Genomic DNA, 27461 nt, shown 5'->3' with positions numbered 1-27461 from the left:
CTCGGAGCATCACATAAGCTAAGAGCATGACATTTTCTTGTTGTAAATTAACTTAGATCTGTTATAGAAAATTATGTGATCAGAATTGGCAGATCTGACATCACCATTGCATCTGAAGCATGCCAAAACCCCAAGTTAGACTCTTATCTTACCTAAATCAGGTTCTGGATGCTCGAGATATGAGATAAAATGGGAAATTTGAGCCACATTTTGATAACAGATGCAAAAAATGTGAGCTGCTATTGTGGGGTATGTTGGTTATGCTAAGGATAAGGGGGCAAATGGGGACATACAAGGTGCCCAATGAAGCCAAGGAACACCTGCAAAGAGCTTATGAGGGCCAGGGAGAGGCGGGAGATGAAATCTTACCTCGAGGGGAATAAGCCATGGCTAGCATTGAAGCTCCAAGCTCTAGGTCTTCAATCTGGGCTGAAGTAATGCCGAGCCAAGCTCCACAATCAAGCTCTGATCCAAAGCTCTGATACCAGTTGAAGGGGATGAAATGGCAGTGGAGAAGGAGAAGAGGAAGATTCGGGAGAGAAGAGCACACACAATGTAGGTGCTATCCAACTGAACTGACAACCTTATTGCACTATCATATTATATATGAATAAAGAATGGGCGGTCACAATGTACACGGGCAGGCCCAGAGGCCTTTTACCCCAACACAAAGTTTAAAATTGAGCTTATTGCCTTACTTGGTTGCATTTGAGCTTCAAGATAATGAGTGCTCAAACCCTTCTCATCAAGTTGAAGTTGAATGGCATGTTAAGGACTAGATGGAAGTAACACATTTAGATCTTCTTGATTTCTTTACAACACAAGAATTAGCCATGCAAATTGAAAATATTGAACAATGAAACAAAGCCTCTGGAAGAAGAATTGAAGGATAAGGATTAACTTTTAGACAAGCAAATGAGGTGCTCAAACGATGTAAAGACTTGTGACTCAAAGAGTTGCACATATGAGAGAGAGAGAGAGAGAGAGAGAGAGAGAGAGAGAGAGAGAGAGAGAGAGAGAGAGAGAGAGAGAGAGAGAGAGAGAGAGAGAGAGAGAGAGAGAGAGAGATTGCATACGTCCAACCATGGAAGTGAAGTCTCTAATACATACAAGCATCTATAGGTATCTCTTTCAATATTAGTTTTATGGCTAAAAGTAAGATCTCCTTTTTCTTATATTAAGTTATTAATTATCCCACTAAGATATCCACATCTCTTTTCCTATTCCAACAAAGCACGTACTCGAAAAAAGAGATCCATAACTATTAACTCAAGAAATGGGCCACTCCATTTAAGAGAATGAACCACTTAACTCAAGTAAACTAGAGGTAATATTTTTGGAGCCATGCACCACCTTGCCACCGCACCATTCTATAAGCATATGCCCTAAAGGGAAATGCTAATAAAGGGTACAACAATTTTTCTATGATATGTATTCATACATAGAGGTTAAATGTGGCAAATAATAACATACATAGAGCAAGTATAGATTCTAATTTTACCAATACAAATTTGACTAGTGAAGAGAGATAACTCTATCTTCACTAGATAATCATTATTAGAGAGGTAGTAAATGGACTTCTAAGTGACCTTTTAATTGTTCAAGCTTTTCATCATATGTTTCCATATTGAATTGGAAAATAAGCACATAAAGTTTGTGATGTTTATCCAAGCTTTAAGCATGCCTATCTTTACCAAAGTACAATGACTTTTAAGATAATGTATGTTAGGTTGAATGCTTGCATGACCATTAGCTTGTGGCTTAGCATGCAAAAGCAAGAGTAAAGATGTTACAAGCTACGTTATAAGAGGACACTTGACTCATAAATGTGTCATTTTCGAGGGGAGCTTTCTTAAACATACATTTTCTTTTTTTGCCGGGGGGGGGGGGGGGGTGTGTGTTTCTTAACATGTCAAGTGATCCAAAATCTTATGCAATGGGGATTTTTTTTTTAAATGTGATGCCATTATGGTACTTTCATTGAGAATTTGGGATGTCACCTAGTTACTTGAGTGTCATTTCATCCTCCCAAAGGGTCAAGTGTCGCTAAGTTGCTCATTGAGGGGAATTGAATCGCTGATCACTTGGAACTCACACACTTCCCTCTCCAATTGAGCTACTACTCATGGACAAAACCTTATGTAATGGTGAGCTAATAATAACATGATTAACCAAGGTGCATGTGCTACTAGTGTAGAGCTACTAAACATTGTCAAAGAAAGTAAAGTGATGCTTGGCATTGCAAAGTACAATGTACATCTTCCATTCTACACACCTACTCTCACACTTGGGGTAGATTTAGTCCCTATTAAATAAAGCAAAATGTGACTTTAAGATTGCAAGACTAATGTTCTTGATTTAGAGAAGAGGATTCCTATAAACCAAGAAAACTTGGAGCAAGCAACACAAGAAACCAAGCATGAATGGACTGATCATGAACATGAATTGATGAAAGATAAACTATTCTCATCCTATACTTTTGTTACAATAAGAATGCATTTACTCTCAGCGCGCTTCGCGCGCACAGAACGCTAGGCCACTTCGCGGTAGCTTCGCTGCCTCGAAGCAGCAAGTGAAGCTGTCGTGCTATCACACGGCAACTTCGCTCAACAATCCATTTCTCATCCTTCTCTCTCCTCTTTTTCGTCTCTCTCTCTCTCTCTCTCCCCCAAATTCCCTATGTTTAAATTTTCTTTCTCTCTCTCTCTCTCTTTCTTTGCCTTTTATTTTTAGTTTATTTTTTCTTTTCTCTTGGTTTTCTCTCTCTCTCTTCTCTTCCCACTTTTCTTTTCTCTCTCTCTCTCTCCTTTTATTCTCCCCCCTCTCCCCTCTCTTTTCCTTCTCTCTCCCTCTCCTCTTTTTTCCTTTTTTTTCTTCTTCTCTCTCTCTCTCTTCATTCTCTTTTTAAATTTTTTTCTTTTCTCTCTCTCTCTCTCTCCTTTTCTTCTCTCTCTCTCTCCTCTCTTTTCCTTCTCTCTTTCTCCTCTATTTTTTATTCTCTCTTTTTAAATTTTATATTTTCTCTCTCTACATATTCTCTCTCTTCTTCTTCTTCTTTCACTTTCTATCCCCTCTCCCCAATCTCCCTTAAAGTATGTAAATTTTATCTTTTTCCTATATATAATTCTCTCTTTATGCTTATATTCTCTCTCTTTTTCTCCTCTCTCTCTCTCTCTCTCTCTCTCTCTCTCCGCCCCCTTTTCTTCTTCTCCCGTTTCTCCTAATTTTCGTTTTTTTCTTCTCTCCCTCTCTCCCTTTTAGATTTTATATTTTTCTTCTCTCCTCTCTCTTTTAAATTTGATCTTCTCTCTCTCTCTCTCTCTCTCAAAAAATATGTAAATTTTAAAAAGAGTTTTCTATTTTTTTCATCTCTCTTCCTTTTTTCCTCTTTCTTCTTCTCTCTCTCTCTCTCCTCTCCTTTCCTTCTCTCTCCTCTTTTTTCATTTTTTTAAAATCTCTTTAAATTTTTTCTTTTCTCTTTCTTTTAAATTTTATCTTTCCTCTCTCTATGTTCAAATTCTCTCTCTTCTTCTTCTTATTTTCTCTCTCATTTTCTTCTCTCTGTCTCTATCCCCCCTCTCTCATCTTTTTTCCTTTTTTCTTTTTCTCTCTCTCTCTCTCTCTTAAATTTTATATTTCCTCTCTCTATAATTCTCTTTCTCTCTGTTCCCCCCTCTCTCTCTCTCCCTCCCTCCTCTTTTTTTTTTTTGCTCTTTGTATATTTCTCTCTCTCTCTCTCTCTCTCTCTCCTTGTTTTAATTAAAAAGAAAGTTTCTCTTTTTTTATTTTATTTTTCTTTTCTCTTTCTTTTAAATTTTATCTTTCCTTTCTCTATAATTTTCTCTCTATTTTCAAATTCTTTCTCTATAATTCTCTCTATAATTCTTCTTATTTTCTCTCTCTCATTTTCTTTTCTTTGTCTCTCTCCCCCCTCTCTCCTCTCTTTTCCTTTTTTCTTTTCTTCACTCACTCTCTCTCTTAAATTTTATATTTTCTCTCTCTATAATTTTCTCACTGTGTTTAAATTCTTTCTCTTCTTCTTCTTATTTTCTCTCTCTCATTTTCTTCTCTCTGTCTCTCTCCCCCTCTCTCTCCCCCTCTCTCCTCTCTTTTCCTTTTTTTCCCTCTCTCTCTATTAAATTTTATATTTCATCTCTCTATAATTCTCTTTCTCTCTGTTCTCCATCTCTCTCCCTCCCTCCCTTTCCTCTTCTTTTTTTTGCTCTTTCTCTCTCTCTCTCTCTCTCTCTCTCCCCTTATTTTAATTAAACAAAACGAACAGAGAGAGAGAGAGAGAGAGAGAAAACCTAGGCCCTGCACATGAGAGAGAGGGGGGAGAGGTAGAAGAAAAAATTTTAATTAAAAAAGGCTATTCTCTGTCCTCTTTCTCCCCCTTCTTTTTATCCTTCTTCTCTCTCTCTCTCTCTCTCTCTCTCTCTCTCTCTCTCTCTCTCTCTCTCTCTCTCTCTCTCTCTCTCTTATTCTATCTCCTTCTCAAAATGTATGAAAAACTATGTTCGAAAAACTTTAAATTAATTTTTAAATATTTAATTAAAAAAGTTTAAATTAAAAAGTTTAATCTAATTGAGAGAGAGAGAGAGAGAGAGAGAGAGAGAGAGAGAGAACCTAGCCCTACACATGAGAGAGAGGGGGGAGAGGGGAAGAATTTAATAAAAAAATGGATGGGGAAAAGAAAGAGAGAGATTATAAGTGAGAGAGAGGGGAAGGGGTTTTAATTTTAAAAAGAGAGGTGAGGGGAGAGAGAAGGCTTTAATGAAAAAAGGGAAGGGGAAGAGAAAATGAGATATTGCACGTGAGAAAAAGAGGAGGGGAAGGGGTTTTGATTAAAAAAGGGAGATTTGGAAAAGGAGGTAGGTTCGGGAAGCCCTCTGGAGGTTCGGGGCTTTCTGAACCTATAGCTAAAATAATATAGTAGTAAGATTTACTCTCATGTATGTGCCAAAAACAAACATACTAGCATACACTAACTAAGAAATATTTGAGGCACAATCAAGAGAAATAATAAGAGACTGTCCTAGCTACCAAAACTTGCACCCAAACACTAATAGTATATTAATGAAAACCAAAACACTATAGTGTAGGCTTTTCATTTAAAATCCATCAGTGAGCTCAATAAGACCAAAATGTGAAATACATTGTCATAGTTGTCAAATCGAAAAATTGCTTCCAAATAAAAACCATCACCTAAACACTAGTTACATAAAGTACTAGTCCATCACCCAAAATTCACTTCCAAATACAAACCACATCCACCAATTAGTAGAGTGAACATGATCAAAATACATGAACTATCACTCCAATGAGGCTCCAAGTCTCATGTCATTAATTGAATTCACTCCACATCTAGGACCAATAGTAGACATTTTGAAAATATATGGCTTCTCTATGTGAGCCAATTGATTCAAGAACAAGGTGCTATGAAAGTAAGGGTAACACTTGTTTATTCTATCCTTTGACTCTAGCAATGCTTCAAGGTCTGAGACTAATCCCTTGTATAGTTTGCTTGTTTATATTCATGGTTCTTTGAATCCTATAAGAATGCAAAAGTAAGGGCAATGATCAATTTCATGTCGAATGACAACCTTAGCCATAGCAATATAGAAATGCTCACCTTTTTTTGTTAGATAACAATAGTAACTTTCTCTAATAGTCTTTCAACTCCATGCTCACCCTCCACATTGTTGACAATTCCATCAATCATTTCCAAGTCTAACTCGCTTTCAACACTTGTCTCCACCTTTTTGCATTTTTTGTTGAGATCTAGAATGGCATTTTGCTTCACCAAGGCATCCATGGTTGACATGTCATTCTTGTAGACTTCATTAGAGATAGAGTGGTTGCTATACCCTTGGTGTATTGTATACCTGACAGCATTAGTTTTGTTTGCGGAATGGCAATAGTACATGTAGTATTCACAAACAACAAAACACTTGGGAAAGTGAAATACTGAAGACACCCGAAGTTCCATTTTCTTGCCTCAAAATCCCCACATAGGGCACTTGCCTTAACTTCTCCTTCCATTACATTTGATTGTATTCTTGGTGCATCCATAGTAGGACACTTTGAATCAAAAGATCTCAGATGTCTAAGTAGACCTTAAAAGTTATATTTGGTGCAAGTTTTGTGCTCTCTCCTCCATGGCTTGAACATGATATACATTAGCTATTATTTATATATACATATACATAACTATATGTATTACTATATGTCATATGGATGGTCTATACAAGTGTGTGAGCACTCAATAAATGCATACACGTGCATACATGCATGGGCATGCATGCACATGTACATGTGTATTCAAAACTAGTATGAATGGATGTTTTAGTGAGGTTGGGACTTTATGAAGAGGCTACCTTGGAAGAGGCATGCTTGGACTCAAAATGAATAGATGGATCTATTTTTACAGGCCATCACAAAGGATGACACAATGTCTTCCACTTTTTGGAAACACTGATTACATAGCCATGGATAGGGATTTCACATCTTTCACTAGAAATGCGGATTTTGGCACAGATAAGCTTGGGTTGTGTATAAGAAGAGGAGGGTTGTGTTGCCTTGATCCATTGGCTTCATTCTCTTAGATTCTCCCTACAAATACATCATCAGGTAAAGATGGCATTTCACCATGGAATAGAGCGATAGAGGACCACATTTCTCATGGGCTTAGGGTTGCATCGACATGCTTGGTAGACCCTAGATAGGGTCGTTTGTCTTGCATCTATCTCAGTTAGGTTTTCAAGATATTTAAGAAGCTCACCTTGATTTTTAATCCTAATTACCTTTGGTCTTCTATGTTGTGCACCCTAGGCACTTCTTTTTCATGGATTGAGAGGCATGCATACCATTTTAATCTAGAGGTCATGTGTAGGTTTAATGCAGAGGACATTGTTACGATAGGGGAGATGATGGTTGATGGTACCTCCATTGAGGCAATGCTTGTTGTATGATATCTTTAATATTTAACAATTTTGTCATCACAATGTTATTTTTATGTTGGTTTCACATGATAGATGGATATTTTTCTTCTCTACATGCTTCAACATTGTGGAGGGTTGGCTTCAGTATAGCTCATGGAGTCCTCAAAACTCACAAGAAATAGGATATAGACTTTGGACATCATGTACTTTTTGTGTTGGTTTCATGTGATAGATGGATATTTTTCTTCTCTACATGCTTCAACATTGTGGAGGGTTGGCTTCAGTATAGCTCATGGAGTCCTCAAAACTCACAAGAAATAGGATATAGACTTTGGACATCATGTACTTTGACACTACTTGCCAATTTTGGGTAAAACGATGGTAGCTGGTAAAGAGTCCCTTCTCAGAGTTGATATGCAACACAAAGTTAGCTTTGTACAAAGTTTTTTGGATGCATTGTGTCCTCCTCAAGGATTAGCTCTCGCAATGGGTCGTGGTATATCCCCATTGATATGTGCATGCATGGATTCTGAGCATCCATGCTACTCATTTGATTATTATGATCATGATCCATAGGTTGACCACATTGTGCACCCCTTAGTGGAGAGACCTCGTTTGGGTCATAGATTGATAGTGAGGAAGATATTATGGAGAGCTATCAAGAGAATGAGGCCTACGGTTGTTCTTTGTATTAATACAACTTGTCTTTTTGAATGCTTATGTTTCTAATAGACTGTATTGGTTAGTGTTGTTCATGCAATGCACATGATAGTTGTTTGGTATATATGTGACTTTTTCTACTTACATTGCATAAATTCTTATTAGTGTGGGAATTCATCTTCTCATCCATGGATGCATTGGCATACTTGGTATTTTTGAAACCATCAATTTGCTTACAACTCTACATACGGTTTACAACCTGGAAACTTTTCCAATATTCATGTAGTGCATTGCCATGCTATGCTAAGATAGTTACGACCATGATAAGCATGGATGCATGCTATGAAGTGTCTAGAAGTTGACACAAGCTAGGCCAAAACCATATAGATTATGAAAGCAAGGAGGCTTAAGCACTTTAATTAGTGGGCTTATGAAGAAAGGCATATTGTGTCAAGCTACATTGCAAAAGAATTGGATGCGTAATAAGCTTTGCAACAAATAATACTTGGCAACCCACCCTTATCTTTCTCTTTGTGTTGTTCTAATGGTACTAGATTTCTTCATCCTTTTGTTTATCCATAGCATTGAAATGGAAAAAAATGCTAGGTTTCTACATTTGCTCACTCTTTTTATGTTTAAATTTAAACTCATTTAGCATATATGGACTTTTTCGATCATGGGCATCAAGTGCTAAATAGATGATTGAGGACTTATTTTGTAAGGTTAAAATCTTAGAAATTCCATATAGTGTTGTTAAGTTAGCACTTAGGCCTAATCTACCATAGGAGAATAATGTGAAGTGTCTCTACTCTATTCGAATGTTTAGATAGTGATGCAAAGGGTTGCATATTATGCAAGTGAGCTTTGAGACTTTTTGGGCAATGCCATTAGGTTAGGCCAATGCTAACTGGAGCATGAGTTGACTTGCGGTGTTAGAAGATAATGTCAAGTCTTTCTACTCTATATGTTCGTGTGTTGCAAAGGCTTCCCTAAAGGTGCAATTGAGTTGTCCAATGCCTTTTACATCTAGTGGTTCATGCAAGGTTGGGCAAACTTTGGTGGAGCATGACTAGAAATCATCAAGTGATCATGCTTTTACTGGGAAGTTGGATTAGTGGCATGCAAATTTTGGGGTATACAGCTAGAATGCGTGTTTCTGTGTTGAGATCAAACAACAGATGCAACCAAAATGTAGTGATATTGTGTAGTGATATTGTAGAAATAGATCCTATCATTAGCTTCATTTTCTCTTGTTAGCATTGCCTTGTAGGGCATATGTTGTGCAATGGTGGGGTGATAAGGTGGTGCAAGTCCCAATAAACTTACCCATTGTTAACTTTAGGTAAGTGGTCCATTTGGGTTTGAAATGTGTGGATATCTTGCTTTCGAGAAAGAAAAAATTATTTTTAAAAAATTAAAGAAAAAGGGTGCTCTCTTTGCCTCTCTCTCTCTCTCTCTCTCTCGTGTAGAAAAAAAGGGCAATGCTCTTGTGCGCGATAGTGAGCCCTTGTTTTATGTGCTAACATCAAAGTTCTCTACAAAGACACCTAGAAAAGGCCCAAATTAAGCATTGTAAGAAACTTGTATGAGATTTAGATTAGTATATGTGAGTCCTTGGAAGTAGGCTAGGGGCTAAGGTATTGTCTTCTTTCTATTTGGCTTGTTTTGCATGTTGATACTACTAGTTCAATTTCACAGAAGCTGTCCCAACAGTGCAGACACTCTCTGAAGACTTTCATACAGACTTCATTCGATCAACTATCAACTAGCACTCTTGGAATTGGACGCCATGGCTTCTGCATCTTCTGTGCTCTGCTCCTCTCCAATCAAAGGTATCTCATTTTTCATAGTCTGATTTTGCGCTTGCTATCTTGCATTGAAGGATTATCCAAGACGTGCATATGCTATCTGAATTAGCCGTCCGATATCGTTATACTTGTTTGTGTCTCTATGCCTGTATGCGCGTTTCTGAACTGGTGGCCAGGCATGCAAAACACTCTCAGAGTAATTGATCCCACAGGTGACCCGATTGGGCAGTCACATAAACGAGACACATTGTTGAAGCATCTCTGCATGCGACCGCACTTAGTGTGACGATCGTGTGAATGATCCAGTAAATCGATGTGGTACTCACATTAACGAGATTTATTACAACGAAGTAATCGAAGATCTCTGCAAGCATAATTTGCAGTACTGCGGGGATTGCTTGTGCATGTTTCTGTGTGTTTTTGGGGCCAATAGTAGTGCCAAATCTGAGAATTGGGCATCATCAGTTGCCTCAAGGAAAAGCTGCTAGTCGGAGATTCCTTGCTTATTCAAATCATGCGTCACAGCTGTCTGTCACATAAGATAGTGGGTGGTTCCATCATCAATCTGACCTGACCAAACTGCAGAGGGCTTTTTTCACTTTGTGGACGAGACTGGCTGTCAGCTTGTGTAAATTGCTGGCTCGTGTCTGAAGAGAATGAACTTTGCTGGTCACACTATCCCCTACTGAAACTGCTGCTGTTCCCATCTGCAGCATCTCTTTGCAAGGGGGGAGAATCTTTGGTGCCTCATCAAACTTAGGCTTCATCCATTCACAAAACCTTGGCAGACAGGTCAGCCATTGAAGTTAATCAAAGACTTGCTTGTGCCCGGCTTATAAAGTGTACAAGACGATCTGTTTGATTCAATCACGATCTGTAGATAAGAATCTCCACCGATACAGGCCCTCTTTAATCTAGGGAACATTGAGATGATCAGGGTCATGATACTCTGAATGAGATGTAGTGGACTGGCATTGGCTTGTCAATAACTCGCTTGATCTACTTATATCGAGTCTTGGCAAACAAATAGTTTAGCTCCTAGGCCCTCTCCATGAGACCCATTACCTTGCTAGTACTAGCAGACCATACGGGACTTGGATCCTTCCATTGGATTTTACTCCGGAGGGCCTTAGAATATATACTTGGCTTGCCTCCCAGACTTCCTATGCATCATTGTTTACAACTAATTATATTTCACATTTCGAGCCGGACAGGTGGCAGGAGGTTCTCTAGGACTCTATGGCATGAGGCCATGGAAAAGGAACTGGATTGTATCAACCAAAATGGAACTTGGACCTTGGTGAATCATCCTTGATATAAGCCGAGTTGTTGAGACAAAGTGGATCTTTAGGACTAAGCTAAAGGCTAACGTTACACAAGGCTTGCCTTGGAGTACGAGGTTTTAGGCAAAAGTATGACATTGACTATGAAGAAACCTTTGCACCTTTCGCTCGGTTGATATCTTTTCATTTGTTGGTTGTGTTAGTTGCTCACCATGGTTGGCTGATCTATTAGATGGATGTCAAAAGTGCATTTCTGAATGGTTATTGGAGGAGGAAGTCTATGTGGAGCAACCTCTCGGCTTTTCTTCTATTGACCAGAATGATAAGGTCTTTCGCTTGCGGAAAGCTCTTTATGGGCTGAAGCAAGTGCCAAGGTCTTGGTACCATAGGATGGACAAGTTTTTATAGGCTCATGGATACCATTCTACCCTCTATGATCCAAATCTATATGTGTACATCACATGTACAGGGGTCAGCTTTATCTTGTTGTACGTTGATAACATACTTCTCATTGGCTCAAATTCTGTTGTCATAGCAAAAATGAAGGCAAAGCTTTACGCTACACTTAAGATGATCAACTTTGGTTTATTGTCTTATATTTTGTGAATGGAAATCGTTTGATTCGAGGGAAGTATCTTTCTGTCATAGCAGAAATACGCCCTACAATTGGTGGAACGATATTGTATTAATCAGACACGGCCAGTGGCCATGCCTCTTAATCCCATTGTCCATTTGTATAAGGATACCTCGAGTTAGCCTTTTGATATCCACACCTGTCAATTTGTTGTAGGGAAGCTACTTGGGTTGATACATACCATAACTAACTTAGTCAATATTTTAATGCGCCTAGGGCACCTCATTGGATTACTTATCTTTGTGTGTTATTATATTTAAGGTGTACTTAGAATTATGGACTTATGGTTATGTTTTATGCTTATAAGGGTACATTGCTAGTGATTGGGTAGAAGATTCTGACACTTGGCGTTCCCATGGTGGCTATCCTTTACCTTGAGTATGGCACCCATCTCTTGGGCTAGGCGTAAGCAGGAGACAATGGTAGTTTTCATGGCCGAGGCTGAGTATAGGGCTCTCTTTGATGGTACCACTGAGGCCATCTATCTGAGGAACTTGTTGACTGCGCTTCAGTTTCCTTGTGAGGTGCCTATAGTTGTCTACTGTGACAACTAGAGTGCCATTGTCCTTGTGGATAATCTGATCATCACCCTTTGGAAACGGTATTGCTATCATCTAGAGCATTGTCTGAAGTTTGTATCCAATCGCCATCAGCCTTCTGTATGCATTTAGCGTTTATGCCCTTTGTTCGCAGTGATTCTCTCCTCTAGTTGTCATCGTCATCATTTGCATTGTTGCCATCAGCCTCTGCACCTATCGCCCAACAACAGCCAGCCTATGTTTGCTTGTTTCTTTCCTTTGGATAGTTGCTAGGTACTTTTGTATGTGCTTTTTGTATCCGCTTCATCATTGCACACTGTCGTATACATCAGATCCAGTTATAGCAGTTGCGTTTGTTGGTGTTTGACACATGGAGGCTGCTTTGCTATGTTTCGGGATCCATTTGGAGTACGACTCACTCTCCAGCTCATAACCTTTGCCTTGATCCTAAAGATACGAGAGTTCGAGGTTCAGTATTCATTCACTAAATAACAGTGTGTTTGCTGTATGAGCATTGTATAGTCAGTAGTCATTCACTTCATTATTCTCTGTGTTCATTTTCTTTGAGTTACCTAACCCTAATTGTGTTTTGTGTTATTAGTTTGTGTTATGTCATATGATTGGTTTTGTGTTTTTTGTGTTTAGAGCATTTCTTCACAACACCCGATTGGCCCGAAAGTTGGTGCCTTTTGCGATATTTCTTCAACTTGTATTGCTTGAATTCGTAGTACATAGAGATATAAAGTGATCTCTCTACAAATTCCAATACATTGGGCTGCCACAAGTGACAAGTAGCATCAAGATCCAAATTTCCCCTTGATTTTGACCACATTTGGGCACAAGTTACATTGAGAACACTTGGATGCGGGTCAATTTCAATGTCGATGTACAATTTGTATCAGATCTGCTGTAACTACTTCATTGCCAGCAATTGCTTTGATCTTATATTAATCAAAGATAAAGTACGCTGAGATCTTGGGCTGATCTCCTTCGATCTTCAATTCATGGGCTGTCTTGAATGACCAGCAGTAAGGAGGAACAATTTGCCGCCTCCTCTGGCTTCAGATTTGGGTAGAATTCAATCCTTGGACTCTCTGCATCATGCAGGCCAAACAAATGGGAATGGGCTGACCCTTCAGATTAGTTGTAATCTCAATTCACAGCTGCTACTCTAAGTACGGGGTCTTTAGTTATTGGGCACAGGTGTGGAGGTAGTTGAGAAACCCTAATTAGGTTTGAATGCCGCAAAACAGCGCTGAATATTTTCAGATTTGTTGAGATGATGGAGAAGGACAGCAAAGGAGACAAAACCAATGATGCCAAGAAAGTGCTGTAACAGTAATCTGAAAATCAGGTCACCTGCTGGTTTTTAGGGGTTTACTACTATCTAAACCCTATTTTTGCACCAGCAACTATTAGGAACATTAAATGATACCTGCCTCAATTTTAAATACCTAACTTCTTTGAACTTGAAAGTGTTGAAATTGTTAGCAATCACGTTTGTCATGCATGGTCATCTCTTGCATGTGAGCCTCAGTTTGAGTCAGACGAGGACATTAGGAGCTCTGACATGTCTATCATGTGGTTTGATGGAGGAGGTAGCTCTATCTAGAGCATGCGTTTCCTTTCTCAATCAGTTTAGATGTGCATTTCTTGGTTTTGCTAGGCCCTTGTCAGCTTGTGCAGCTCCTGCAGGTTGTGATCAGCCTTCCTAGATAACGATTTGCCTTGTCTGTCCCTATTGGTCATTTTCTTCTGCCACCTCAGCACTTTTGTTGCCAACTGATGCCGGTTGGCTATTTTGCTGGCCGACTGCCAACTTTAGGGTATTTTCCAGCAGTCGGTCAGATTTGGAGGAGTTGAGCTATTTATAGCCATCCACAGTTTGGGGCAAATTATTATTCTTCCTCTTTTGCAAGTGTATGCTCCAACTTCGGCATTCTTCTCTGTTTTTCAAGGGGCCGCTGATTGCACACTTTGTCAGTCTTTGGTGCTATCATCATTTTCTAGCTTGCTATGGTGCCCTCATTGATGCTTTGGGCTGCATGCAGGGACTGATCAGTCCATTGTTGTATTCAGCATTCTTTTCAGATTCAGTGCATATTTCTCTTTCATTCCTGCTATCTTTTCTCTTCTCCCTTTCTCTTCGTGTTTGTGTTCATGTTTCTCTTCCATTTCACACTCTAACAGAAACTCTCCACAAACCTTAGTTTAGGACATTAAATGATTTAAAACTCTTAATCCCCATGACATTGAAAGTCATTTCCAAGGGGGATTCAATGTCCCTAACCAAGATCTCTCCTGGGTACCCCTTCAGCACCTATCCACAACAATTGCCAATGTCTCCCATTGCTTAAGCTAGGATAATCTGTCTTTGTGACTCACATCTAGCTTAATCTCACATTCCAAAGAGCACTAAGTTAAAAATTCACATCCTTATGATAGACCTCCCTCTTAAATCTTTGCAATCATCCTCGATTGTATTGCAGTGTCACAAAGGCATCGGTTACTATTGGAAATACATGCCGACATCATAGTCAAACAACACGAGCATCTATTGCTTAACTATGTTCATGCTCTCAGCACGTTTGAAATTCAACCACTTAAACTAGTTATGCTCCACACATGAATTATAACTACTACTAGAACCATATGTCAGAGTGCAGGGGTGCGGAAGCGTAGGACTGAGAGAGAGAGAACGCAGAGAGAGAAGGGAGAGAAAGAGATAGTGGACGATGAAGATCTGCTGTATAAAGAATGCTGAATACAAAGATATACACGGGCGCAGTGTGCTGGACTGCGTGTCTCCACCTCGACGATGCGACCTGCTATCCACCTCGAAGTCTGCTGCAGTCTGCACTGTCTGCTGTTTGAAATTTGTGAACAGAGACAGAAACTGCGCGTCACCGGTCTGTAATCTGCGTCAGAGAAGAGTGTACAGACTGCTGAAAGTGTCGACTATAAATAGTCGAAATCTGCCATGAAATGGGGCGCCAGAAATAGGGCGCAGCCTAGAAATAAGTCGGCTGCATTAAATGCAGCCGACTGGGTTGCAGACAGTCGGACTGCCACGTGGCAGTCCGATTGCACAGTCCGACTGTGCAGCTGCCCTGCTGGTCCGACTGTGCAGGCTATGATCTCGAACACCCCCTCTCAGAGCCTGGACAGGGCAGAAGCCTGAGGGATCTGGAATGTTGCCGAAGTAGAGCCTGAGGAAGCGCCTTCGTAAACAAATCCGCAAGATTGTCCTCCGTCTTGCAATACTCCACAGTGATGGTCTCATCCAGAAGCTTTTCTCGGATGAAGTGGTACTGAATCTCAATGTGCTTCGTCCGGGCATGAAAAACAGGGTTCCTTGCCAAGGCAATGCAACTTTCATTGTCACATCGCAGCAATGTAGGACGAGTCTGGGGGCACCCAAGCTCCTCCAACAATCTCCGAAGCCACACAACCTCGCATGTGGTGGAAGACGCGGCCCGATACTCCGCCTCAGTAGACGAAAGGGCTACCGTGGGCTGCTTCTTGCTACTCCATGAAATAACACCTGCACCCAAAGTAAAGCAATAACCTGTAGTAGACCGCCTGTGGTCCACGTCACCGGCCCAATCCGAGTCGCTCCAACCTGCAAGTACAAGATCTGACCCATCTGTCCCTGCGGGGTAATGAATCCCTAAATCAGACGTCCCCCTCAGATACCGAAGAATCCTCTGAGCAGCCTGCCAATGCACCGTCTTAGGTTCACTCATGAACCCTGCCAAGAGCCCAACAGCAAAACATAGATCAAACCTCGTGTTGAGAAGCCAAATCAAAGACCCAATCAACTGTCGATAGCGGGACGCATCCGCCAAAGGAGAAGCTGAATGGGAAGTGGCCTTCCAGTTCGGATCCATAGGAGTAGAGAGGGCCCGACAATCTTCCATCTCAAAAGATACTAAGAGCTCCTGTACATATCTTTGTTGGGAGAGAAAGATCCCCCTCTGAGACTGATAAATCTCATGGCCTAAAAAGAAATGGAGTAGACCCAAATCTGTCATCTCGAACGTCCGATGTAAAGCTGACTTTGTCTCCTGGACCTGCTGTGCAGCATCACCTGTGACAATCAAATCATCAACATATAAGACAAACAACACACAACCATCCTCGGAAGTGTGGACATACAGCTGCGGATCGGCCTTGGACCGCCGATATCCCAACTGAGACTGGAGGAACGAATCAATCTTCTTGTTCCATGCATGCGGGGCCTGCTTGAGGCCATACAAGGCCTTCTTCAACCGGTAGACTTTCCCATGTGAAGAACCAAAGCCAGGAGGCTGCTCAACATAGATCTCCTCCTTCAAATCACCATTCAGGAAGGCCGACTTCACATCCAACTGATAAACAGGTCATCTCCTATGGCCAGCCAAAGCAAGAACAGCTCTAATGGTTGCCATGTGAGCTGTGGGGGCAAAAGTGTCATGACAGTCAATCCCTGGGCGCTGGGCAAAACCTTTAGCAACAAGGCGAGCCTTGTGCTTATCCAAAGTACCATCACTGAGATATTTGGTCTTGAAGACCCACTTGACTCCAATCACCTTCTTCTTCGGGGGGCGTGGCACGAGTGACCAAGTGCCATTCCTCTCAATAGCCTCCAACTCAGCTTCCATAGCTTTCTTCCATGGGGCGGACTGTAAAGCCTCCTTCACGGAGGTGGGCTCTCGATCTTGCATAACACGGGACATCAAACAATAGTTGGAGCACACAAGCTCCGAAGAATGCGCTTGGTGCCTCTGTGACCGCCGCGGACCATCCTGCGGTCCCCACTCCTCAGGAACCCCCTCGATCCCTGAATCACGGAGTGTGTCACGGGCCCAGCGAGGAGGAGGCCGAACCTCCCCTCGTCGTTCTCCATCAGCAGAAGACTCTGGAATATCCACCGGTGGTAACTCCTCAGAGGGGTCCGGTGGAACAGTAGACTCTATGTCAGAAACAGAATCATAATCAAAAGGCACGGGTTCCAGTGGAACTGTAGAAGGAGCCCAACTCTCCCCTGGATCTCCAAGAACGGGATGCTCCTCACCCGTTGAAGTAGCCGGTACCTCCACAAACCGCACATCACGGCTAGTGTATACATCCCGCTTGACGGGATCATACAGGCGGTAGCCTTGGGACTGGGAGCTGTAGCCAACAAATACATGTTTTTGCGAAGCCGCTTCAAATTTATCACAGTGAGCCTTGGGAATGTGAACATAGGCATCACACCCAAAGACCCGAAAGTAAGAAACATCTGGCTTTGTCCCAAAATAAGCCTCAAATGGAGTCATCCCTTCCACGGCCGAAGTAGGGGATCGATTAAGGATGTGGACTGCAGTAGCCACAGCCTCGGCCCACAGAACCTGAGGGGTCTGTCGGTGCTCCATCATGGTGCGCGGCATCTCGATCACACTGTGGTTCTTCCGTTCAAGAATACCATTTTCTTGAGGAGTATTGGTATTGGCAAACTCCTGGTGAATTCCTCTATCTGCACAAAAACGAGCAAACTCATTAGACACAAATTCACCTCCCTTGTCGGATCGCAAGGTCTTCAACTTCCGGCCTGATCGGTTCTCCTCAAAGAGAAGCCAATCCTTGAAGTGCGAGAAAGCTTCTGACTTTAGTGCCAAAAAGTAGGCCCATGTCATCCTGCTGTAGTCATCCACGATCAGCATGAAGTACGAGCTCCCACGCAGGGACTCATTCCTCATAGGGCCACATAGATCCGTAGATACTAGCTCCATCGGTGAAGTAGACCGCCGCGAAGCTGTGTGGGGAATGGCATCCCTATGCTGCTTCCCCCGTATGCAGGAGACACATGGCTGCTGGCTCACCACTATATCCGGCAACCCTCGAACAAGCTGTCCACGTGACGCCTTCCGAAGATAGTCATAGTTTAGGTGACCAAACCTAGCATGCCATAACTCTGACTGTGACTGTGACTGTGAGGTAAGAAGAAGAGTAGAGAGGGCGGTGGAAGACTTCAGTTTGTAAATGCCGTTCTCCTCAGATCTAGATGATAGAACCTTCCTCGATTCACGATCAAGGACTCGCACTGTAGTACTGTCAAACTCCACCAGAAGACCAAGGGAGCAAATCTTATGAACTGAAAGGAGATGGTACCCTAGTCCTGGTACATGCAAAACCTCTGAGGTATGGGTACCACCTCGTCCATCCGGAATAAGCTGCATCTTACCCCGACCTGCAACAGAAACTGAAGAGCTGTCGCCAATGAGAATTTGCCCACGCGAGGGTCGCAACTGGGCAACACCATCTGATGAAGGAGTCATGTGCCGTGAGGCACCACTATCAACAATCCACTCTCGAGCCTTGGGGGCCGTCATCGCAGCATCAGAAGCATTCGGTGAAGCGACCTCAATGACGGCTAGATGAAGAAATGCAGCTGATGAGGGTGCAGCCACTGGTCCAGAATCCTTGGTTTCCTTCTTCTTGGTGTCCTTCGTGTCTTTGTCAGGGCAATCCTTCTTCCAATGGCCAGTCTTGCTACAAATATGGCATGTGGAGTCTTTGTCCTTGTCCTTGTCCTTGTCCTTCTTGGACTTGTTATCCCCCTTCTTCTTCTTTTGGTCCTTCCCCTTCTTCTGAGAGGCTTGACCTGTCAGCGCCTCCGTCTTGGAAGCATTCTGTCCCTTTAACTGTTCCTCTTGGTCCAAGACCATAGGAACCAACTCTTCCCAACGAAGAGTAGACTCTCGCCCAGAAGCAATGAGGGCAGAGTAAAATGTACCGAATCGTGGCGGCAACTGGGACATTAGTGTGATCGCCATGTCTTCGGAGGAAATCGGCTTCCCCGCATTCTGAACCTGCATCTGTAGCTGCCTTAGCTTGTTAATGTGTTCCCTTAGCGAAGAACACTTATTTACGGACAAGGTCCGCATCTGTACCTCCAAAGAAACCCTCTTCATCAGGGTCATCCGATTGTACATCTGATCAAGCTCCAGCCATATCTCCCGAGCCACCGTCAGGTGCTCGATGTGAGTGATCACGGCTGTGGTGCATGATAGAAAGAGAAAGGATCGAATCCTGGCATTCAGTTTGTCCCAATGAGACTGGGCCTTGGCCAACTCCGCACGAACTTCGGAAGAGAGTTTGGACTCATCTCTTACCGAGGGCCGGTCAATCTCCTCCTGTACCAACTCCGCCAAATCATAGGACTCTAGAATGGCCAACATCATGACGCGCCAAATGCGGTAGTTGTCGCCGTCGAGCTTCTGATCTGTAGGAAGAGCCGGTGAGACAGGCACCTTCCGGTCCATAATCGCCTGGAACTCCAAGTCAATCTCTGTAGACATCTTCACCTGCAATGCCTTCACAAATGCAAAAGCAGCCCCCTCTGACTGGGAAAACTCAGCCTGCTAAGGCTCTTCCGCGTCCTGAACCTTCTTCACCCGCCGGAGGCGATGAAAAAGCAAAACCTGCACTTGTAGGCTGAAAACTCAAACTTCCTCCGCGTCAAACAGCAGTAAACAGCAGCAAATCCACCACTTGTACTCCTTTCCTGTGCGCCCACACTCGTTTCAGCCTTGTTCCAAGGCGCAGCCCTCCTGTCTGCCCTTAAACGCAAAAAACACAAATTTGTGTCGCGATGGAAACTCCTCTTCAGGTTGATTCTGCGCTCAGTCAGCCCTCAAACACTGCTCTGATACCATGTCAGAGTGCAGCGGTGCGGAAGCGTAGGACTGAGAGAGAGAGAACGCAGAGAGAGAAGGGAGAGAAAGAGACAGTGGACGATGAAGATCTGCTGTATAAAGAATGCTGAATACAAAGATATACACGGGCGCAGTGTGCTGGACTGCGTGTCTCCACCTCGACGATGCGACCTGCTGTCCACCTCGAAGTCTGCTGCAGCCTGCACTGTCTGCTGTCTGAAATCTGTGAACAGAGACAGAAACTGCGCGTCACCGGTCTGTAATCTGCGTCAGAGAAGAGTGTACAGACTGCTGAAAGTGTCGACTATAAATAGTCGAAATCTGCCACGAAATGGGGCGCCAGAAATAGGGCGCAGCCTGGAAATAAGTCGGCTGCATTAAATGCAGCCGACTGGGCTGCAGACAGCGGACTGCCACGTGGCAGTCCGACTGCACAGTCCGACTGTGCAGCTGCCCTGCTGGTCCGACTGTGCAGGCTATGATCTCGAACACCATAAGGGATGCATCTACATGCCGAAACGTAACATTGTCTTGACCACCAAGGCAATACAATGCATAAACCAAACATAAATTGTGCCTTGTAATAATGATGTATTTGACGATATGCATGTAAAGCATACATTAGTTGCAAACCACATGTAACTCATGCAAATAGACTTATCTTGCATCACTTGCGAATGTACATCGCATACCATCCATGTCTCATAATGCCTTGCACATGTACATTACATCCAAATGTGCATTCCATGTATTCCATGTACTCCATACATGTTTCAAAGCCTAGGTGCAAACCGTACACATTCACATACCAACTCATAGTGACTAGTACATTGAATAGTGATCCCAATGGCAAAAATATTGTCAGTATGCATTACCTTGGATGCCAACCCAATACGTCTAAGATCCACTACATTACCGAGTTGTCCATCACTAGGGGAGTGGATGTGCAACCTTCCCCTTGAGCATTGGGCGATACTTTGGAGCCTTTGCTCTAATTGAAATACATTAATGTAAAGTGCAACATTGAGGATGATGTGGCAGGTCACCCTTTATCCATTTGCATCATTCCATAGGTGAAATAATCTTGAAATTTCACTACATAGCACATGAAAACTTTACCTCTAACTTCACTTGCCTTGAAATCTCCACTAGGTTCTAGCCCTTGTTCTCTAGACCACACAGATACTTGGAGCTTTCACATTGCTGCCAAAAATGATATACTGGCTGCATTTTCCTCATGATGAGCATTGTACGAAGCATTCGCATGACTAGCAATAAAGCATAGATAGTGTGAACTTTTAGATAAGAACTTAGAAGACCTTAAATATTTGAACTTGAATTGAGGAACATGACTAAGGTTCATGCATCATAAAAATACCCTATTCATCAACTGTGATTTACAAACCCAATTATCATCTTACTATTTACATCCAAATGACAAAATAATGACATTTAATGACAAAACTGGCACATTTTTTGAAAAATGTCAAATGTACAACTGGAAATATGAAAGTAGACATGTCTTTAAAAGAGGTTCTTTTGCTAGACTGTGGTAGAAGCAAGCTTTGTAAAATGAAAATGTCTCATACGTTTCCTAGAGGTTCGAAACACATTCTATGCAACTATGTTGTGCGCAACAGGAGATGAATATTAAGGGTGTGTTTTGTGACCTCTCCATGAGAGCAAAAGTCAAATTTATTAGGAGATCCTAGAGATTGACACAGAGTATAGCCAGTAATGGCCTGAATTTTCTCCCTTTGTAATTTAGATGTGATTCTTGCTCTGCCTTGATCGATTGACATTTTGGTGTTTTATGACCAGGGATCATGCAGGGTAGTCCCTCAACCAACACACACACACTCACACCAAGCATATGATTCCTTTAGCTCATAGAGTTCACCATCAGCACATTAGCAGGATCATACAGACTTCATCAGCAACTTCCTAAAGGCAAGAAGGTTGTGCCTCTTGACCTTCCCCTAGCTCCGCTCTCTTGATGTTATGACTTTGCCTTGGATTCAGTACTGAGGACCACAAAACTGCTTACCTGCAGTTTGAGCTAGTGGCTATCCAGTTGTTCTTAGCTGGCAGGCGTAGATCTCATAGATTCCCATGAGTGCCTTACCTTCTTTTTGGAGCAAGACAGCTAGTACCAGTATTAGTGCAGTGCAAGATCTAGGTTCAGTACCACTTCTTTTGGTTTGTTTTTTTTGGGGGGGGGGGGGGGGTGGTGCAAGGATGTTTTCAACTTTAATGCACTGTTCCAGTTCAGTACTGAGGACCACAAAACTGCTTACCTGCAGTTTGAGCTAGTGGCTATCCAGTTGTTCTTAGCTGGCAGGCGCAGATCTCATGGATTCCCATGAGTGCCTTGCCTTCTTTTTGGAGCAAGGCAGCTAGTACCAGTATTAGTGCAGTGCAAGATCTAGGTTCAGTACCACTTCTTTTGGTTTTTTTTTGGGGGGGGTGGTGCAAGGATGTTTTCAACTTTACTGCACTGTTCCAGTTTTTAGCTCAGTAGTCCCAGTTCTAGTGCCAGTAGTGCAGGAGAGTGATTCTCTAGAAGTGTTGCAGCTGGGCAGGATCAAAGCTTTAAGTGGGGCAGAGTGAAAGTGCACCTTTGATGTGGCAATTTCTGGAAGTTTTTCTAGAGAACTTGTCATTGTTATTCTTTAGGGGGTTTTCTAGGCAGTACATAGTTCCGACTAAATACTTACATACTTTCTCTCAACCAGTGTGTGTTAGTCAGTCACCGATGCTTATTGTTGTGGTTGGGCGAGTCAGTTTCCCATGCATTTGTCTTATATTTATGTGTCTCAATCAGTCCTCAAATTGAGGAGATTTAGTCACTGCAAGCGAGGCACTCATGTATGTCTTTGTTTTTTCTTTGGAGGGGTTGTTTGGGGGGGAGGTGTGTGCTCGCATTTTTCAACTAGCGCAACTGAAATTTCAGGCCCTCAAGCTTACAACTCCTTTACCTTCCACTCTCTGTGTCTCTTCCCTCACTGTACCTATGTCAGCTATGCACACACACGAAGCTTTTTTAAAACTGAATGTAGTTGCATTTCCTCCAATGTCATGTAAGCAAGTAAACACTCTCTCTTGTCAAGCTACTACTGGCTGATTCTATTAAGTTTTCTTGTAGGAGATATTAGTTGCAGCTTGGTGCAGTCGATGCAAATGCGGCGGGATTTGGTGCATTTGCCACTGACAAGGCCGCAGAGGAAAAACATTATTCAGGAACAAGGGCAAAATCACAAAGGAAGACTGGTTGTGTCTGCAGACTACAAGTAAGTTACTCCATACATGAGTTCAAGAAGTTTCTTAGTGGTGTTTAGTTTTTGGCTGAACCTAAAGTTTGTGTAGTTAAGTATAAGGTGGAAAGTGTCTCAAGGAAGTGCTTCATCGATTCCTTATGTATTTTTTTTTCTCAAGGACATATTTGGTGGATCATTTAGATAGATCTGGAAAAAGTACCAATGTATTTTGGGCCTATGTAAAGGTGGGCAAGAATGAAGCAATGTGATACTCTTGATTGGAGAATACACACGTGCATGCACACATAGAGTGTGTTTGTGTGTGTCTCTCTCTGTTGGGTTACTATAGATAGAGCCACGGAGTTACGCAGAGGTACGATTCATGAGGCCTCGTCCATGACCCGGGTGGCACCCACAACATTATCAGAACTCATTTCTTTGTCTCATAGGCCATTCTGGCTTCTTGGAGATGTAAATACATCTTTCTTTCTTTCTTTCTCTCTCTCTGCCCTGCCCTAACCTGCCTACCATACCCTGTCCCACCCTACACACCCAACCCTGCCTTAACCACTGCCCCACCGCCCTACCTGCTCCACCCCTGCCTTGCCCGTCCCGACCTGCTCTACCCTAACCCTGTCTTACCCACCTGCCTTGACTTGCCATACCCCGCCCTTGCCTTACCTGCCCCGACCTTTTCTTCCCCACCCCTGCCCTGTCTGCCCTTGCTGTTCTACCCTGCCACCGTCTTGTTTTCAGCTTCTCTTCTCAGCTCTGCCATTGTTTGGTTCTGCCCTGGCTGACACCTGTTACTGTTCTACCCTGCCATCGTGTTCTTTTCAGTTTCTCTTCTCAGCTCCGCCACCTGTTCTGCTCTGCCCTGGCTGACACCTGTTACCTTAGGGTGAAGTAGTCCCTGCCACCTGAGGGCAAGGGCCTGTCCCTCAGATGTTCGGCCCTGCCCTGGCTGACACCTGTTATCTTAGTGTGAAGTAGTCCCTGTCACCCGAGGGCAAGGGGCTGTCCCTCAGGTGGCCAGGACAATGCAATAATAACAGCACTGCAGTCCCATCTACATCCCCATCTACATGCAGAGATGTCATCCAAACCAAGTTTTTTTTTGAGGTACTGGCCTTGCCACCATCGAATCAACAACAATTCCCTCCCCCTAGGAGCAATACATACTGGATAGGTCCAGTAGCTGTAACGAGAGAACAAAACATTTAAGGAGGAGCTGAAGGGAACAAGAAAGAAAATGTAAGAATTGCAAAGATGAGACCATCCATGGTGTACAACAATCTGAAGCTTAGAAAGAGATTCTAGTAAAGGAAGTCATAACATAGATCGAAGAAAGATAGGTTGAAACTTAGGTTGCCAAGGAAATCAGGGTAGGAGACTTGGATGATTGATGGGAGAAGGTCGAAGTCTTGGAAGATGAAGAGATTGAGATATCATTTTTTTTGAACACAAAATCATACAAAAAAAGGTGTGTAGAACCATCCCTTTTATTAACATTGGGAATCCTTCAATCATGATCAAAGGAAAACAACTTGGCCTAAGATACACAACCATGCAAGAAAAAATAGAAGTAATGAAGCAAACTAGATCCTTGCAAGGAACTAAGATATGGATGGTAGATGGGTTCACACTGGCCCAGCTCAAGAATAGGAAGCAAGAAATGGCTAAAGTACATGAAGGCTAAGGATAGGGAAAATGGGTGGCCTATAGATGCAATGGAGCCGTCATCGCAGAGTTCTGGATACCCAAGGCAGAAGGGATGTGACCATTTGAAAATGTTTAGGTGGACCTTTTGACATATTATACCCCTATCTTATAATGATAGGTTGACCTTCCTTTTATTTTTCTTTTAATTTCTGGTTGATTATGCCTTCTTGGCACCTAAAGTGGAATATACAAACAACTATTAGTGTACTTTATTTTGTCCTTTAGGTTAGAGTGTGCCTCCACAGGACATATATACAACTTTCTTTCTTTTTATCTCTTTCTCTCTCTCTTCATGCCGTCTCACTAGTATATGAGCATAGGTCTGCTGTTGCTCATGATCTTGTTGCCAAAAGCCTAATCATGCTCGCTGCCCATGACCCTGAATCATTGCCGTATTCTCTTTCAGGTCACAATGGATACTTCTGTCTTCTCTAGATCACTTTATCTCTGTTGTTCTTCCTAAAAAACTCGGTATGCTTCACTAATGGCAAACTATGTTAGCAGATTAGTCAGCTCATGGTTGAGTCTGTACTTGTGGTACAGCAGGTTGGGCACATAGACATTTTAGGCATTTTATTTGCCATTTTTTATTGAGGTCTGGGCGTTATTTGCAGCCAGTCGGCCAGCATTAAATGCTGGCCGACCAGTCATATATTTTAGGCATTTATTTGTCCTATATATTGTCTGGCTCCTCCTCCACATATTCATTTATCACTTGACAGTTTTTGGGGAGAGGGAGCAGGTGTCGGTGCCTCCACAGCCGGTGACTCACATTGCTTCTGTACTGTCTCATGTCTTGGTATATGGATTCCATTTCCCGAGCATACATCTGAGTTCTCATTTGTATTGTGTTCTCTCTTTCTTTTCTTTTGTCTTGTGTTTAGCAGTTTATTTCAGCACATGTTTACGCTTCCATTGCTACACCACTTCTGGCAAACTAGTGGTGTTGCTTGTGTTGTCAACATTGCCAATCTGTCTTCTCAAGCAACTAAATCCAAGTCCAAATATCAACCACCACTTTTTGTGAGGTATGAACTAAATATTTGGTTTTGTTATCAAGATCTTCTCTTGTTTATGCAGTTACAACACCCATTGCTCATGAATCGTGTTTGCCATGCTAACAGGCCTCACATGAGAATGAAAGTGATTCATGTTGGTTAGATAATGGTTGTAACCATAGGCATGGGTTAGAGTGTCAAGTAGACAATGATGGGTTTGCTTGTGACATAGTGACATGGGATGGGGGGTGGGGATAGGGATGGGGTTGAGGACGGGGGATGGTACAAGGACGGGGGAATGGAATAGTATATGCAAATGACATCATATATTTGTCAGATGTCTTATCTTTATCATGTGAGTGTGGATGGATAAGTATGTGTGTGTTTGTGTGTTCAAGTGAGTACACATGGATGCATGTACCATATATGATGTGTGCTATTAGAATCTTCCGACCTATATTTCTGGCCACGTTTAAGGCTGGCTGACCTGCTTATTTTATTGTATTTGTTCAGCCTAATTATTGGCCTTCATGGGGCACACTTGACTGACCTTTATGCGGCTCGGGAGAGGACTTGTTATATCAATCTTGACCATGAGCTCTAGCTTTTCAAAATCACTGACCGGGATGACTTGAAAGTCAAGTTGGCTGAGTATTGGCGTCTTCTCACTGAATTCTCCAGTATGGGGACTCCCAAGTCCTCTGACGATCAGGTCATATTGTTCCAAAATAAACTAATATTTCGATTTTGTGAAAGGTATAGTTTCAAAGCCTACCATGCCTACATTCTATGAATTTGAGTGCCAGTTGTTGCGTTACGCACGGTTGTTCGATCAATTTCATATGAATTCCTCTTCAGAGGGGGCTCTTGTTACTCATTCTCAGAAAGGGCAACAAGGGAAGGGGAAAAAAGCCAAATCTGTGTTGAGCTAAAACATGCATTACTTGTTGATTAGCCTCTTAAACAGCCCCAAAACACACTTAATTAATGAAAAACCCTAAAAAGGGGAGTGATCCGAGAGAATTTCAATGGCCTCCCAAAAACCCTAATTTTTGGGGCACCCTACCCTTCTACATCTATCAATAGACAGGCTGCCCCCATTCAGCCCTCATCCTTGTTTGCAGGTTACACCAGCCCACACACCCTCTGTTGCTATTGATGCCCAGTTTCGAGCCTACAGGCCGCCTCCATCTGTTGTCCAGCCATCATTGACTGCAGCCACATTATCTTCAGCCTGTCCATTGCTGTAGGCAACGGCTCTTAGCTGCTGGCGATTGCTCCAGACTGTCCCACAGTCTGCCGTCCATCATTGCCAGGGTCAGCCTGCCTGCGTTTTCAGCATTGCAGGCCCTGTCACTCTCCGACACACCTCCTCCTGCTGTCGCCCTGCTGTTTACAGCACCTATGCACAGTTTCTAGCTTCCGATAGGTGGTACATTGCTGCATTTACCAGTTTTCAGCCTTCAGATTGCTGTGTTTTGGTGACCAGCCTGCTGCCATTCACTATTCAACACTCCTACAGCTCCGACTGGTGGTCACAGACTTGCGATCCGTCTTCGATGGACATCACACTCTGACATTGCTCTGCCCTTGAGCACACTGTACACTCTTACATTCATTTACAACATTCATTCACTTCAGAGTTGTGTTCTCTCTCTCCCTTCTTCTGTTTGTGTTTGAGTTTCTGTGTTTGAGTTTTTAGTTTTGCGTTTAGGATTGGAGTTTTGCTCTCTGTGTCTACGTTTGTCTCTTTGTATTTCTATCGTGGTCATACACTCTGTGTGTCCTTAGTGCAAACCCTAGCAGTTTTCTTCACATCGTATCAGAGCCGGTGCTCTTGTAAAGAGTATCTTGCGGATATTGTGGAGAGCTAGTCTTTGTGCGAGGCACACAATAGGACTCGTAACCAAATCATAATGTTCGAGACATCTTCTTCTCCA

General features: G+C 42.6%; 1 protein-coding gene across 2 annotated transcripts in view; it reads left to right on the top strand.

Annotated features, from left to right (window-relative positions):
• The first annotated feature begins 9219 nt into the window (after positions 1-9219).
• Positions 9220-27461, top strand: part of LOC148015448 (uncharacterized) — a 43807-nt gene continuing 25565 nt past the window's right edge. Inside the window, exons 1-3 of one of the 2 annotated variants that reach the window (XM_087665911.1) lie at positions 9220-9238; positions 9320-9433; positions 22690-22834. In XM_087665911.1, the coding sequence (XP_087522037.1) occupies positions 9391-9433; positions 22690-22834 (188 nt within the window). In that variant the 5' untranslated portion in view covers positions 9220-9238; positions 9320-9390. The other variant, XM_087665910.1, reaches the window with a different exon arrangement.

Source organism: Lygodium microphyllum, chromosome 24, assembly GCF_053477565.2.
Source record: "Lygodium microphyllum isolate KBCC chromosome 24, Lygodium_microphyllum_v1.1.10, whole genome shotgun sequence".
Classification (NCBI taxonomy): Eukaryota; Viridiplantae; Streptophyta; class Polypodiopsida; order Schizaeales; family Lygodiaceae; genus Lygodium; species Lygodium microphyllum.
The sequence above is the reverse complement of the archived record's forward strand: the minus strand, read 5'-3'. Positions and strand labels throughout refer to the sequence as shown.